This window comes from Dasypus novemcinctus, chromosome 20, assembly GCF_030445035.2.
Source record: "Dasypus novemcinctus isolate mDasNov1 chromosome 20, mDasNov1.1.hap2, whole genome shotgun sequence".
Lineage (NCBI taxonomy): Eukaryota > Metazoa > Chordata > Mammalia > Cingulata > Dasypodidae > Dasypus > Dasypus novemcinctus.
Genome location: NC_080692.1, coordinates 47,829,661 through 47,846,199, shown reverse-complemented (window position 1 = coordinate 47,846,199; position 16,539 = coordinate 47,829,661). Strand labels below are relative to the sequence as shown.

General features: G+C 46.7%; 1 protein-coding gene across 2 annotated transcripts in view; it reads left to right on the top strand.

Moving 5' to 3' along the window:
• ITPR2 (inositol 1,4,5-trisphosphate receptor type 2) overlaps window positions 1-16,223 on the top strand; it is a 480,765-nt gene extending 464,542 nt beyond the window's left edge. For both annotated transcript variants that reach the window (XM_058282925.2, XM_058282926.2), the window contains exons 56-57: window positions 12,748-12,909; window positions 13,548-16,223. In XM_058282925.2, coding sequence (XP_058138908.1) covers window positions 12,748-12,909; window positions 13,548-13,634 — 249 coding nt within the window. In that variant the 3' untranslated portion in view covers window positions 13,635-16,223. The remainder of the gene's footprint in view (window positions 1-12,747; window positions 12,910-13,547) is intronic.
• The last annotated feature ends 316 nt before the right edge of the window (window positions 16,224-16,539 follow it).

Below are 16,539 nucleotides of genomic sequence, written 5' to 3'. Positions count from 1 at the left end.
GTGGAGCTACCCTAAGTTATTTAAAGGTTTTGTGACCGTTCATTAGTTCGCTCTCAAGGGAAAAAAAAAAATTCTTTTTTTTCCAGAGGAGGAACTGAAATAGTATTTTAACCTATTTACCCATTTTTTTGTGCAAGACAAACCTAAAAATATATATACTTTTCAGTAAAAAGTCAATGAAGTTCAAACCATAACAGATGCAGTTACTTAAAACAGATTTTAATTCCTTTTTCGTTCCTGCATTTGGCTCTAGCGTTAGATTTCTGGGGTATTCCTTCTCTAGGTTCTTTAGGTACAGTGTTTCCTGTGCAGGCACTGTGTAGAGCTATACCTATAGTTTTCTTTGAGTAATACATATCATTGTATTATTCTTTTCTTTTTTTTAAGATTTATTTATTTTTAATCCCCCCTTTCCCCCTCCCCCAGTCTGCTCTCTGTGTCTATTCGCTGTGTGTTCCTCTGTGTCCGCTTCTATCCTCATCAGCAGCACCGGGAATCTGTGTTTCTTTTTGTTGGCATCATCTTGCTGCGTCAGCTCTCCGTGTGTGCGGTGCCAATTCTGGGCAGGCTGTGCTTTTTTCACGCTGGGTGGCTCTCCTTACGGGGCGCAGTCCTTGTGCATGGGGCTCCCCTACACGGGGGACACCCTGCGTGGCAGGGCACTCCTTGCGGGCACTGCACATGGGCCAGCTCCACACGGGTCAAGGAGGCCCGGGGTTTGAACCGCAGACCTCCCATGTGGTAGGTGGACGCCCTGTCCATTGGGCCATGTCCACTTCCCTAATTGTATTATTCTTAATTCCCTCCCTAATAAGTCACATGAACAGTGATGACTGTCGTGATCAGGACTTGCAGAAACCTGTTTTCATTTACAGTTTAGGAAGAACTTCATCAAGGTGTGGATTAACTGAAATGTGCACTGAGCCAAGTTCTTACTCTTAATGATTCAAGCACAAATTGGTTATGCCCTTTGCAGCTCAGCATGGTGTGAGCATCTAAGACTGAAGTTTGCTTTTAGAGGAGGGCGCATGGAGACTCCAGACCGGCCCTTCCGTGAGCTGGGGTGGGCCCTCTGTAAGCGTCTCAGGTTGAGGCCTCTGGACCGCCCTGCCTCCGATGCCACCACTGACTCTTCAGCATTTTCTAAATAATATCTAAAAGATAAATGGTCCTTTTTCATATTTGTTCTTGACTTTTTTTGGATTTCTTGATGTAAATAGACCTTTCATTGTCTTAACTGGGGAGAACAAAAGCCAAAATATAGAATATAAGGTAACTAAAACTCAGAAGGAAAGATCATTAAACTTTTAATCCAATAAGCTAAAAAATTCAGGTGATAATGCATCCTGAGGTCAAGCGCTTTCAACCTCAGTCGTGACTTTGGTGTACCAGGAAACCTCCGTTTTCATCCCGTGGTTAAAGGGCATTCTCTGTGTGCTGGTAAATGGTTAGCAACCAGCTGAGCAAGGGGGTGGGGAGTCCCTGATTGTAGCTTTTGCCAATTTCCATGGTGTAAATATTCCCACCATGACTGATTTCAGGCCACTGACTCTGCACAGAGTTGAGAAGACATTGCACAATTGGCTCTCACAGATAGCACAACCCAGTTCCCTTCTCTGGAAGAACAGCTGTGGAGTTCTGGCCCAATAATTCATTTTAAGAGCTGAATCATCCAGTCTGTCTGTTCACATTAATTATTTTAACCGAATATTTTGAGCTTTGTGAATGCTATCTTATCCTCCAGGAGAAGGTGGTATCTGTCAAGCATGCATTCCCAAACTCTTGCTGACCTCAGAGCCACCTTGGCTGACCTTATGCTGGTGAGAGCGGCACTTCCCTGTGCCCACTCCTGCCACCCTCACCCAAACCACCGTCAGTGTTCGCAGACCAGTGCTGTGGTCTCCAAACTAGAGTCCATCATGTCCATTCTCCATACAGCAACCAACGGGTTCTGTTTTACTTGGTGGTGGTGGTCGTAGTGGTTTTGCGTAAACAAGGTGATGCTGTTCCTTTGTTTAAAATCTCTGGTGGCTCTCCATTGTCTACAAGGCTCTTTCCACTCCATCTCTTTCACTTGGCAAGTTACACCAGGCTTCTTTCTGTTTTTCAAATAGAAAAGACTTGATTTCACTTTGGGTCTTTTCATTACGGCTACCCCTGCCCGAAATTCTGTCCCCAGAAATCTGTGCAGAGTTATCTCCTTGCCAGTAAAACATCACCTCCTCAGAGCAACCTTCATGGGCTGTCCAATCTATAGTAGCCTCCACTTCCCAGGATACCCTGTCCAGTCACTGTTTTATTCAGTTTGCTCTCCCATATCTGAAATTATTTCATTTTTGTTCATTTATTGTATTTATGTCCCTCCTCCCCATTATTCCCACTGCCATTAAAAATATGCTCCAGGCTCCATGATGTAGCTCAAGTGGTTGAGTGCCTGCTTCCCATGTACAAGGTCCTAGGTTCAATCCCCAGTACTTCCTTTAAAAAAACTCCATGAGAGCAAGGACCCCTGCTGAGTTCTGGAACATTGCTTTATGCAGCACCTAGAATGGTTTCTACTGTACAACTCATTAAATATATGTTAAAGAAAGGGAAGGAGGGAGGGTTTTTCCTTTGAAATAGCAAAGAGCACAAAGAAAGGGAAATCATTACATGCTGTTTTAGTTTCCTAGACTTCTCAAGCCAGCCACCATGAAATGGTTCAGTTTAAAAAGGGGAATGTATTTGCTTATGGACTGAGTCATAAATATCCAAATCAAGCCATCATCAAGGTGATACTTTCTTCCCAGCGGTCCTTGGCTCCTCTGCCACATGGCAAGGCACATGGCAGCATCTGCTAGCCTCTCCCTTCTGGGTTTCATTGCTTTCAGCCTCTTGCTTCCATGGTTCTCTCTCTTTGTATTCACTCTGTTTATAAAGGTCTCCAGTAAGAGGACTAAGACCCATCCTGAAGGAGGAGGGGTCCCACCTTAACTGAAGTAGCCTTATAAAAAGCTCCTCCTTACAATGGGTTCACACCTACGGGAAGGGATTAGATCTAAAAACATGGTTTTCTGGGGGACATACAGCTTCAAACCACCACACTCTACCCTCTGGATCCCCAAAAGACATTCTTTCTGTATGCAAAATACATTCATTCCATCACGGTCTCTCAATGTCTTAATAGAAAAACTCAGATGCCCCAGCGCACATTCATTTGTACTATATGCAGCAACATCTGATCGTTCATCCACTTTACTACTCATGCACGAGTGTCTACAGAATGGAGGATGCGTAAATAAATCACAGATCCTGCCCTGCAAGGGCTTTATAAACTGAACAGCTCACACACATCTCATCTGCGCATTTGATGAACCCATAATTAATAATATAATAATTATATAATTTTGTAGTGTATTATTAAATGATTTTATGTAGTAATTCATTAGTTGCAGGCTTGGGTAATCCCTTAGCCTCTCTAGTGTAGCTGAAAGTTTTGTCATCAGTAGATGATAAAAACGTTCTCTTCATTCTGGATAAGAGTGACCGGTGTTACATTAGCACTGGGCTTGCCAGTCCCTTGGCACTTAGACCAGCTGGAGTGCCTTATTGCAAACAACAGAACCAACCGTGGCTGTCTTAGGGAGATGAGATATTAGGGGAAGGAACTCACAGAATTAAGAGGAAAGTGAAGAGCAAGCTCCACGTGGGCAGAATCCACGGGGAGTGAGTGGCCGAGGAGATGCTGCGTGCAGTCAGCCTGGTGGAGGATGGTGCCGCGGGCACTCCTGCCGCACAAAACTGCAGGTGGCCCTGGTCGCATTACCATGGCTAGGAGCCACTGCCGCCTCCATCATGACTGGAAGGAAGGCTGTGCCATCCCTGCTTTTTGGCGTGACTTGTTCCATGTCAGATGTCAAAACCTCAGGCAGTGGCATCAATGGGTCACTCCGAGGACAGGCGACTGGGCTTTCACTGCCCTGGGGGAAGGGAGAGTACCCCTTTCCAGGTTCTGCAGCGGAAAGTGGGGCACAGCTTTCCACTGAGACTCCATGGTGGTGGCTTCTCAACACAGGAAGATGCTTCAGCTGCTGGGCAGCCAGAAGCTGGACAAATGCCCGTGGGCCCTCGAGACTGCTCAGAGTCCTTGCCCCGGTTTCACCATAGAGAACTCTCCAGGGATTTTTCTCATTGCAGTGAGACTTGAAAATGTTGGTACTTTGAATGATTTGCTGAAGAAAATAAATGTTTAGTTTCTTTAATTAAGAAGCTGAGAGGTTGTAATTTAAGGGATTAAAATATGCAAATTAGTAAATAATAAGATTTAGGGAGGGTTAAGAGGGTTAAAGTCCTAAGGATAAAAGACCGGAAGAGAAGGACTGGCTCTCAGGGCCCTGTTGTAGGACAGCGGAGGTGCCTGGCTTCCCTGACAGCCCGTCACGCAGACGTCCATCGTTTCTTTTATCTTTGAGGTCAGCTTCTAGGAGAATGCCGGGCCAGACCCTTGGGTTGGGTTCCTGGCCCCATCACCCTCTCTGAGCATCCCCATCCTAGCTGCTGCTCGAGGCGGACTCAGCACTGCGTCCTCTGCCCTCCCAGCAACACCACATCGCAGGTGCTCCGCAGCCCTTCCACCCTGACCTGCCTCAGCCACTGACCTGGCGATCCTGCTGAAGTCATGGCAAGGTTCCTGTGGGCCCAGCTGTGCCCAGCTGCTGCCACCCTGGGCCCTCTTAGACCTCACCAGCGCTGGACTACTCCCTCTTCTTGCTGTGGCTCTGTGCTGTCCTGGATGCCCTGTACTTGGGAACAGATGGGGACCCCACTGTTAGCAGATGTCACTGATGCACTGCGGAAGGAACATGCAGCAAAGGGCCATAGGCTGGAAAAGGAATCTTGGTTCCTATGACATATTCTTAAAGCAGCGAGATGTACTTTTCCCCTCCCGTTTTATACGTGGCCAGCATTTCATGTATTTGTCATCCCAGGAACAGTGGTTTAGTTTTCCCAGTGCCCAGCCAGCTCCTTTCTCTATCACCTCCAGTCCCTAACATTTGCCAAACAGTGGAATGTTCTCCAGCCCATCCTTCCCTGCTCCTGCAGCCAGGGCCTGGCCTGAACCTTGTGAGGATGAGCCTCTTTGTTGCCCACGTGGAACAGGACTTGCTACATAAGGGAAGGTGTCCAGAGCTAGGCTGGGAGCCAGGAGCCCAATGCCGTGGGGTCCTCAGACCTTTGGGACCGTCCTGCCCTTAGGCCACCGTGTTGTCAGGTGAGAAGCTCACATGGTCTGGCTGAAACTGGGCAGGACTGGGATAGGGAATGCGATTACCCCTCAGCCAAAACCATTACTTGACTTCAGAAACCGAACTTTTTCCGGATTCTTCCCTAGGACTGGAGTTCCAGGAAAACAGGAGCGGTGTGTCTCCTCCGGGTCCTCCCGGAAGTGGCCAGCAGGTGCACTGCCCGTGTTCCTCCAAGAGACATTTCTGCTTCTGACCAAGTGAAAAAAAGAAATGCAGTAGATCTGGAGAAAATGGAATCGTTTTCATCCTTCCAACCCAAGAAGGGATTTGCGAATGAGTTTTAGGATGGGGAAAGTGGTAAAACATAAGACTTAGAAAGAGGTTAGTAACCAAGGAGAACCTAAGGACGAGGTCTTTTTCTGAGACATAATAGGAAAGCACATTAGAACCATAGCCATAACATCTGGAAGCATAAGTGAAGCTGTGGTTAAGTGGTTTCTGACGCTTGTGTTCAGTGTGTGGCCCTTCATTGGCAACATTTCAGTGCATTCTGCAAAACTGCAGGGAACGTCAAATGCTGATGCATTTCCAGCAGGCCCTGCGTCTGCATCTGTGATGCAATGCCTATAGGGTTTGTGTCTCTGATTTTCCCTAAATAAACCAACACCTTTAGCAAACCCCAAAAGAGGAAACCCCAAAAGAAGTCATCAATGGGGTTCACACTATTAAAAAAATAGTATGTTCCCATGGAAGGCTCTGCTTTCTTTGGCAAGTTTGGATGCTAAGTGTTGTCATCCCTTCAATGGAGATGTAGTCAAGCACAGTGAAAGGAGAACAGGACTTCTGGCCACACAGGGTGGAGGGCAAAGCCTCGCCCAGCCACTTACATGGCCTTTGGCCTTAGGCAAGTTACTAATCCTCTTCCTGTCTCCGTGTTGTCTTCTATAAAATGGGGATGATGACAGTTCCTACCTTGTGGAATTGTTACGGCTCCTGGTCACATATGACTACAAAGCCTGATACTTGTTAGGCAGCCAGCCAATGGCACCTGTTGTTATGGTGTAGAACTACAATGCCTGTTTTCTCTTTAGCCTACGTATAAGCAAATTTTAATGAGTACTTAGTGGAGATAAAAGGACACAAGACAATTTCTCCACCTCTGGCTCACTGAAATTGCTCTCAGTACTTCTTAGTCTCATTCTGATGGGGGAGAAAATATTACAGTCTTTATATATTCTTGAGTATATATTTAAGTGTAGACAGTGGTAGAAGATATAAGAATTATTCTGCTACATGATATGGAAGAACTTAATCCTGACGTGGAAACCAAGTGCAGGGACATCTGTCACTATCATGTTTCAAGACCTCAGAGAAACCTAAACTTTCTAGGTTTCAGACTGAGAATTTGTAACATCCTGGGTTTGGGCTGTGTGGTTTCAAGGTTGTGTCTAGCGTAAATGCTGTGTTCCTATTTGCTCACTTGGCAGGCTCAAAGTTCTCTCAGCAAGTTGATTTTTAAAAGTGTTCCTTGCTTTCAGAGCTCACTGAATGATGAGGTAGAAGAGCCCACCTAGGGAAATGGTCTGATTTTACAAATAAGGAAACTGGAACTGAGTGAAAGTCTCTTTTCCTTATATCATGTGCCTAGGTTTTGGCTGAGCTAAAACCAGAACCCAGAGCCTAGTCTCGTGCTAGGTCAGTGCTCTTTCCATCATCCTGTGTTGTCTTGCTCCCACAAATGAGGTATCTCGCATTCAAGAACCAAATAAGAAAGCATAGCACAGCTAATCTTTTTTTTAGGGGAAGAGGGAGTTTATTTAAGAATTTATTTTTATATCAATGCTACAAGTTACTCAGTTAAAAACAGATAAGTAATAATAAATCTGCTTTAGTAAGCGGTGACACTCCCCCCTTTTTGTTCATTCCTCAGTCTTGAGGGATGTGGGACGCTGTCCACTCGGATGGCTTCAAGCTGAGGAGGGACACAGATATTATGGGGCAGAGGAACAGAATTGTTTTGCCTGTAGTCAAAGATACTCCTTGCTTTGTTGAGGGAGCTGCTCCATCATCATTATTTTGTTAGTTGTCCAGGGTAGGCCCGAAGAAGAACTGGAATGTGGGAGTTGGCCGCAACTCTGCTGAATTTCAGAGTTCAACTAGCATAGGAATTATCTGAAGACTTTAAGTTTCCGAGAAATACACTTAACAGGTAAATTGAAAATTACAGCTTCAAATTAAAGGAGTAGAAGAATCACAACTAGGTGATTTTTTGAATGAGTATAACTTTGTTATATTGGGGAAAAAGCTTTTCATGTATTCCAGATAGGGCCCTCTGAGGAGATGTTGATTTCATGAGTCCGTGTGGCTTGCCTATGGTGTCCAAACATCCCTAGGGCCTTCAGGAACACTTTTGTTTGAGGCTTTGTTTACTGTGGCAATTCATGAAATCTGGCTGAGATCCGCACAAGTGTTAGCTCCAAAATGACCTCCTGACTCACTTTGAAATCTCTTAACCATAAAGACTCTATGTTATTTAATATTTCCCCTTTTTGGTCAATGTCTTTCTCCAATGTATCACTTATTAACAATTGGGAATACTCCCTTAGTGCCTGGGAGGCTCATCCCTGGGAGTCATGTCCCATGTTGGGGGGAAGGTAATAAGTTTATTAACAGAATAAACTTGGCTTAGAGAGAGGTCACATTTGAGTAACAAGTAGGTTTTCAGGAGGTAATTCATAGGTATTACTCTTGGGCATTAGTTATAATTAGGTACAGTTTTATTATTACAGGAATAAGATTCATAAGTGCAAGTGTTAAAATCAAGGGCTTGGCTTATTAACCAGTTTTCTTTTATTAGGAAATACATATATTTCAGAGCTTTTGGCCATCTTATTTGAGAAAGTAGCAGGACTTCCCTAAGAGGGAAGTTTAATATTTTCTTAGCTTCTGTGAGGGCTTCTGTCTATCTAGAACACATTCCTAAGGCCACAAGGACACATTTATATCCCATAAAAGTATGTAACTATAGAATATTCGAGGTGTTCAAAAGGCCCGTCTTGACTGATACTGACAACCTAATCATTCATTTGTGTAACCACATTAGTCCAAATTGATCTCACTGTTGCAAGGACTATTTAAAAGACTTTTACATTTCTATCTATTGATCTTATACTCATTCAGAAAGATACATAATCATCTGAATTTAGAAATAGCAAAAGGGGTACCGTTGGCATGCTCTACACGCTAAAGCAGCTCCTCAGAGACATGACTAGTTCATCTCAGGGCTTTGCATTTAGAAACCTAGAGGAACTCTGGGCATCTATTCACTGAGTACATTTTGCCTCAGAGTCTAAAAAGTTAATCTACAACTTCCCTGAATTTATACTACCCCATGGTCAAATATTTTCATTCCTGGTAAAAGAAGGAAATGATTTCATATTGACTAACCAAAATCAACATGAGAATCGAATAGTCATGTGTGTGATCACAAGATGTACATAGCGTATATGAGTAAACTGAGAAATAACAAATCAAATCAAACTGCTTTGTTAAAAGGTGAATGCATTACAGCCGACGTGGTAAAGAAAGCGATGTCCTGTTAACCAGTAACTGCTCTGTGTGTTTGTCCTTTGACCGATTTAGGCTTAAAACCCAGGAGCTCACCTTTCTCCAGACCCTGCTCAGGATTAACTTTCAAAGAGAGCTACTCATTGCGTCCTTTCAAGAAAGAGGAGAAACTTCTGGGTTGTTTAAATGGGAGCCACTTTCTAGGGAAAAATATGCAGAACATTTATTCTTAGAATACTCCTATATTGAAGTTAATTTTTATGAAAAATGCATTTTCTTTACTAATTTTGAAGAAAATTCAGTAGGGAAGCTCTTTAAAAGATTACCATATTTTAAAAAGAACAAAAATAATCAATTTAAGTTTTTTCCCCTATTTTAGTGAAATAGTATCCCTTAAAAATTAAGAAAGGAACCCATAAAACTTAATTCATTATGAAAAAGTATTTAATTAAAATTATATTTAAATTTAATTAAAATTATATTTAAATAAAATTATATTTTAATTTCAGGATATGGCCAGTTAAATATGGGGGAAGGGAAGAATGGGAAAAAGAAATGTGGGAGAGGAAAGATGAGAAGAAGCAAAAGGTTTAGAAAAGAGAATGACTTTCAGGGACTAAGATTAAGGACGGCAGTACATTGTGGCTTTCCCGATTCACACGTAACCTCAGTTTGTCGTTCTTTTCATCAACATTTGATTAAAGACTATAAACTCCAAGAGCCCAAGGACGTGCTGGGTTTCGCTCTCTCGTTTTCCCAGTGCCTAGCAAGACATAGTAAACATAAGTAAGAGTTGTTAAATGAATGGACGCATGAGGAACAAATGGGGCAGGAGGGTGCAGGGGGAGAGCCTCCTGGCCCAGACATCTCAGCCGGGCAGCCACTGGGTGCTGCCATTTTCCCTTGACCTTGACTAATCCCAGGCCCACAAAACCCTGCAATAGCATTTCTTTGGCGGCAGCTTCACGAACTCTCCCCCATGTTCTCTTAGGCAGCTACTGTCTGAAATATTAGAACATTTGCCTCATTGTCTTCTAGTGTTTTCACGCCATGCTGGGCATCACCATGCCAGGCTGTACGTCGCGCCGCGGTCCCAGCCTTCAGACGCTGCGAACCCTTCTGTTCCATCAGCCCCTCGACTCCGTCTTTGCTTCTAAGCCAGCTCGCCTCTCTTGGCTCTCCCAACAACACCCTTCTCTTTTAGCCCTGTGGTGGCAGCTGCCTGTTTTCCTGAGGGGTCAGCAGACCTCGGCTCTCGGGTGCTGAGAAACCACCCCTCTCCATCTTCAAATGCGTTCCCTCCCTCCTTCCCATCACTGCCCTCTTTCACCTCTCAATCCCTTTTCCACTGCCTTTTCCTCCACGCCAACTCCTGACCCCCTTCCGGACGATTTCAGGGGCTTTATGGACAATTCATCCAAAAAGTTAGCCTCTGCATTTCAGCAGTATTTCCTGCTACCAGATTTAAGGCACTCTCAGCCATGGCCATAGCCCTAGAATTTGTCATTTCCTGGAATTGTTCAACCTTCAGAATTTTTTCTTTCATCACTTTACTTCGTGTCCTTACAGCGGACCTCGATGGTGACCAATCTGGGTTGGCATCCCAGCTAAACCACCTGTTAGCCTCAGTTTCTTCCCTGGGGAAGTTCAGATAATCATGGCACGGAGTTCACTGGCTAGTCGAAAGGGCTAGGCGATCACAGAGCAGTTAGAGCAGGCCCGTGCTCTCCTTCCTCCCTGCTGGTCCACACATAACCGCCCATCACCCCACCCACCCCATCATCACCCTGCTGCCCACACTGTTGTCTTTCTAATGTACGTTCCAGAAGACACTGCCTTGTATGTCCAGCTGTCCGCCGCATCTGTGTGTCCACGTGGGCTGCTGGTGAATGGTTTGCCGGCGCCATTCCGAGATGTGGTCTCCACCCGCAGGGCCTGCCGCCCCACAGCGTTTAACGACCGCACTTGGCTTCCCCTGCCCTTTCCCCAGGGCAGCTGTTTCAGATCTCCCCCTCAGCCCCAGCCAGCGCCAGCGCTACCACTTATCTCCTCTGCCTCGTTTGGCCCTGGGCCTCACTTTAGGGCACATAACAGTCATTTACATCCCTTCAGGTTCTGATTTGCTGGGAGGTGGTAGGTGTGGAATGTGCCTTTATAACAAGCAGCCCCAGGGATTTCGAGACATTCGGTGTGTGGTCCACTTTTTTTTTTTTCCTTTTCTTTTTTAAAATTTTATTCATTTTGTAAAAATATTACATTAAAAAAATATAAAGTCCCATTCAACCCCACCACCCCCACCACACCACTCCCCCCCCAGCAACACTCACTCCCATCATCATGACACATCCATTGCATTTGGTAAGTACATCTCTGGGCATCGCTGCACCTCATGGTCAATGGTCCACATCATAGCCCATACTCCCCCACGTTCCATCCAGTGGGCCCTGGGAAAATTTACAATGTCTGGTAATTGTCCCTGAAGCACCACCCAGGGCAACTCCAAGTCCCGAAAACGCCTCCACATCTCATCTCTTCCTCCCATTCCCCATACCCATCAGCCACCAAGGCCACTTTTCCCACACCAATGCCACCTTTTCTCTGTGGACCTTGGATTGGTTGTGTCCATTGCACCTCTATGTCAAGAGGAGGCTTAGATTTGTGGTCCGCTTTTTGAGGTGCTGCCCTAAGCCGCAGCTCCTGGAGAACAGATGCTCTCACCTGCCCCTGCCCCCTCACGACCTGGCCATGGACAGGGGAGGACTGCTGTCGTTCTGCCCTGCGGAGTGAGGAGCTGCTCTACTTTGAAGTGCTGAGTGGCTGCATTTAAACGAAGAGTAGGAAACTCTACAGTAGCTTCCACCGTGACCCTCTACCAGCCCCTTGCCCTGCCTACAGAGAACCTTTAATCCCATGACCCATCGCAGCAACGCTGGGCGCCAGCCCGAGAGGGCAGGTGCGCCTGAGGTGGAAGCCGGGGGCGTGTGCAGGTTGGGGCTGCCCCTGGGCCCAGGGACGGAAGGCTCTCTGGGGCCACTCCTCTCGGAACACCCAGGCCGAGGTCTGATGGCCACTTGGGTGCTTTTCTCGAGTGGAAAGGCTCTTCGGGTGAAGCGAACTGCTGGGGATGCCTGCAGAAGGGGAGCCAGAGAGGCAGGTGGGTGCAGGGGCAGCCTGCTGGCAGTCTCGGGCTTCCCCTCCCAGCCCTGCGTGCACGGAAGCTGGGGGCGCCGGTGCCCGTTCCTCTTCTGAAGAATGAGGACAGCGTGAGTTACCTGGCCCAGCTTTATTGAGCACTGGAAATGTAATGGTCAGGATGCTCTGATGTCGGTGTTCAGGAGAGCTGGGCATCTGCCCGGGGGGACCCGCAGGCACCCGCAGGCTCCTGCAAGTACGCACGCCCTCTCCGCCTGGAAAGCACTAGTGGCCACAGCTCCTGCCCTCGGGGAGGTCTAACTGAAGATTCGCTCCCACTGGAATAAACTTCCCAGCTGGAGCAGACCCCTTCCCTGGGCCCCCCGCTTCCTTCTCCCTGGGCAGTGCTGAGCCGAGCTCGAGGCAGCCTGAACCGGGCAGGTGGGCGGTAGAGGTAGGGGCTGGACTGCAGCCTCTCCTCTCAGCCCTCCCCGCCAGCCCTCTCTCCACCATGCTCTGCTCTGCTGCACCCACACACTTGGCCCTGCTCCCCCAACCGCCAGACCCTACCCGTCCCCCAGCAAGGCCCACGGGACCCACCCCAACGCTCACCCTGGACCCCCCGGGAGCCACTAGGGAGGTCTCCCTGCGCCTTTCGCACCTGCGTCCACCCTCCCCTCAGCCCGCCTTGGCCCCCAGCCCAGCCCGAGAGGCGCGCCCGTTGCTTGAGCTGTAGGGGCCCAGCGCCGGCCTCCGCAGCGCCAGCCTCTCCACGCGCCCGGGCCGCCTCTGAGCTGACCTTGTCCCTGACGCCTGCCTCCAGGAGAAGAACCTGGACTGGTTTCCCCGGATGCGCGCCATGTCCCTCGTCAGCAGCGAAGGCGACAGCGAGCAGAACGAGATCCGGAGTCTGCAGGAGAAGCTGGAGGCCACCATGAGTCTGGTCAAGCAGCTGTCGGGGCAGCTGGCGGAGCTCAAGGAGCAGGTCAGGGCCCTCAGGTGGTGGTGGCTGGGTGGCTGGGTGGCTGGGTAGCTGGGCGGCGTGCACCTGCGGGGTGGGGACCCAGAGACCGGGGAGAGGCTACTCCCTGCAGAGGGCTGTGTTCAGCTCACGGGCAGTGGACAAAGCCGTAGCGGCTCCAATAAAGAACCCCACGTCGTGCTGCACCCCGACATCTCCCCGCAGTCGTGTGACAAATGCCAAACACAAGGGCCTCTGAGCCTGTTTCGATAGAGGCGTTTTCTGCCGTCAGAGCAGTTACAAAGCTCACCGGGAAGGTAAATCCTCGTTACTCTCTGTCACATCAATGCTGTAATCAACCCCCGTATAATGTAGAAGTCAATTTCTTAGTAATTAGTGAAAATATTACTGTTGTGGTGGCAGCAATGATGATGTGACAAGCAACCTCAGCCTTGAAAGGGCCATGGCTCCTGTTTTGAAACCACAGAGAGGGATTTGCTCTTTTACTGTATATGGAAATTCTCTTTTTTAAAAATTTACCTTTTTTGATAAAAATATCCTATGGGATGCCAGAAAGACCGTGGGTGCTTGGGAAATCGTACCCCAGAGCGGGGTGTCCCGGGCCCTGGGCAGGGGGGCCACGGCTCACTCTCTCTCCCCAGATGACGGAGCAAAGGAAGAACAAGCAGCGGCTGGGCTTCCTGGGCCCCAGCGCCCCGCACGTGAACCACCACCTGCCGCCCCACTGACGCGGGCGCCCCCTGCCGCGGCGTCTGCTGGTGACGGAGCAGAGCCGGGAGGGCCGCGGGCCGGCTCTCTTCGAAGATTACCAACACCCAAGCCCGAGGCACTCGGGGGCTGAGCTCGGAGACAATTTCTAACGTTCCCCTGGCTGAGGAGACCAGCCCTGAAGCGCAGCGGCCGGAAGCTCCATCCCGGTGCTGGAGCGGCGGGCGGTGGCGCTCACCTGCCGGAGAGGCGCGGGGAGAGGAGCAGCAGGACGGCCGGGCTGCGGCGAGCTCGGGTGCAGCCTGCGCTGCTGCCGTGGTCGGCTGGAATGGCTTTCTCTTAATTGTGCTGTCCAGGTCAGTCACACGTAAGGAACACTGTCAGGGGCTTGGTGTTACTAAGGAAAATTACTGAAAAGATTAAAAATGAGAGTGGCAAAGAAAAATTCTAATGCTTCCCAATCGTAGCTGTCCCGGGGCAATTTCCTTATTTATAACATGAAGCACAGCGGATTTACAATCGCTCCTGGGCCTAGGGGCTTTTGCGCTCTTGCCTCTCATGCCGACCACATAACTGCAATGGGATTGCTTCCTCCCACTTCAGAAGTGCCCTGCCAATACGGGCACAAAAGAAGCTTGTTATTAAACTTGTTAAGAAATAATGTTTTAATCATGTACTTGTTGAAGGACTTGTTGAAGAAAAAGCTGACAGTAGGTCCCAGGGAAGAATTTTTAGAGAATCTTTGTTTACCATTAAAATATATTGAGATTAATAAATGACAAAGCTTAAAGGTGACAGAAGAAATTGAGAAACTCACGACGGTAGCATTGCTTTTTATAAGTATGGACTCCTATGGTGTTGATTTGTGTTTGCTGTACTTAGGGAACTGGGTATTTTCATTTTTCCTATTCCTGCAATCAGGAGAAAAAATAGAAGAAATTCATTAAATGTTCAAGAGAATGCAGCATTTCAATTGCATATTTTAAACTCTATCAGCAAAGACTTTTGAACATGTAGAAAGATAATAATCTCTCCCTCAAAGTGTTATTAGGTTAAATTATGCAACCAGAATTTGTGGAGGGAGAAAAAAACCTGCCATACTCAGATTATTCTTGCAGAGCAGACAATTAGAACAGTAGAGCAAAATACCGAAAATAAAAATGTTGAGAGAACTATTGTGGGTCAGGGGCGCAAAGCGCAAGACACGAGACTCTGGGGACGCTTTACAAATTGACATTCTAGCCCCTGCCCCACAAAAACAAAATATTGCCTCCAGAATTTTTGAACTCTGAGTTATTACCACCAAAGTTTAAAGCATAGATAAGGTATGTGGTTTTTTAAAGCTTTGGCATTTTTCTGATAGAGCCTAAGCTACTGGTTTCTAAAAATCTCAAATGATGGTCTTTGTATCAATAGAATATAAAGGAAGCCTGAACCAATCTTCCATAGACTGATAAAATGCCGATTTGGAGGGCAGCTGTGGACACTCAGAGCAATGGATTTTTAACTGAATCCTCTGGTACCCCCAGCACTGCCCAAGCATTTAGGTTGAAAAATTCACCCGTCATTCAATTACCCTTAAAACATTAAGATATATCATGTATCTGTTTGTTAGAGGGCTTCGCCCAAATCTTAGGAGACTAAAGCAGCCATTTAAAAAGAAAACCCCAGATCTTCATTGTTATTCACATAATTAGATAAAAAGTACACATAAACGGGAGTGGATGTGGCTGTAGCGGTGGAGCTCCTGCTTCCCAACTCCAAGGTCCCAGCTTCAGAAAGGACACATAAAAAGTTTTTACTGGGCAGAGAGTTTTGCAGGTAAGGAAAAGACGAGAAGGATGGTAAATATTGACCAGATTCCAATACAGGGACTTAACTTCTATTTCAGCGCAAAGTAAAATATTTCTGATGTTTGAACTGAAGGTCAAGAGTATAAATTAATTTGTGCAGACGTGAGCAGCCTCTCTTTCTGATGAGGAGCTGTCCAGTCTCCTGGCACCGTGATGGTGCTTTCTGTAGGAAAAAAGCCTTTGGGCACAGAACTGCTGTTTGGGAAGGACTTCACCTCTCCACCCGTTGGGTCCTGGCAGCTCACAGTTCCACAGCGTATTTTTCTCCTGTGAGAAGTATGCAAAAAAATTACAACTAACAAGACTGTTATTTGATCAAAATGTTTTTAATGCCTCTTTCTGTCCTGGCTAACTTCTTAGAGATTATAAACAACGTAAAAACAAGCAAACAAAAAAATGCACTTTCCAAGGCATTAACTTCATAATGGAGATGTTAATAATGGGGAAATTTGACAATTTATGTGAATTTATGTTTTATGTATATGTTTGTTCATGCAACTGGAATTTTGACCTAGGTGAGTATCATTGAATGCCCTCATATTTATGTAGTAATATTAAAAATAAATACAATCATCTTTGATTTAAATGTTAAGGGAAATTTTATACTATTTAGTTATTAAAATCCGTATTGGTTTACAGTTTCTGCTGAATATAATTTTTAATTTCAACGGGGTCTTTTTCCCTCTGCTCCATTCTGAGGCCCAAGGGCTTAATGTAAGTATGTTTCCTAAATTAAAATATTTTTAGATGCAAAAACGTGTGTCATATAAGACTATAATATTAATAAGTAAATTATATGTGTGTCAGGATTTATCATATTTTCTAATCCTAAAAACTGTTTAGAAGAGGGTTTATGCTCTTGCGTGTTAAAATTATTCTGTTGCATGAATAAAGTGGATCCAGAGTTTGGTAGGGGTTGATTGTATCGAGGAGACGTTGCGTCCTGGTGAGAACTAACTGTGCCGGTTCCGCATATTCTCAGCCCACCACTCAGTGTTCTGGCGGCTCTCGAGTTGACAGTGGTCACAAAGGGCAGTGCAGTAGGACCCGCCCAGGCCTCAGGGCTGAGGGT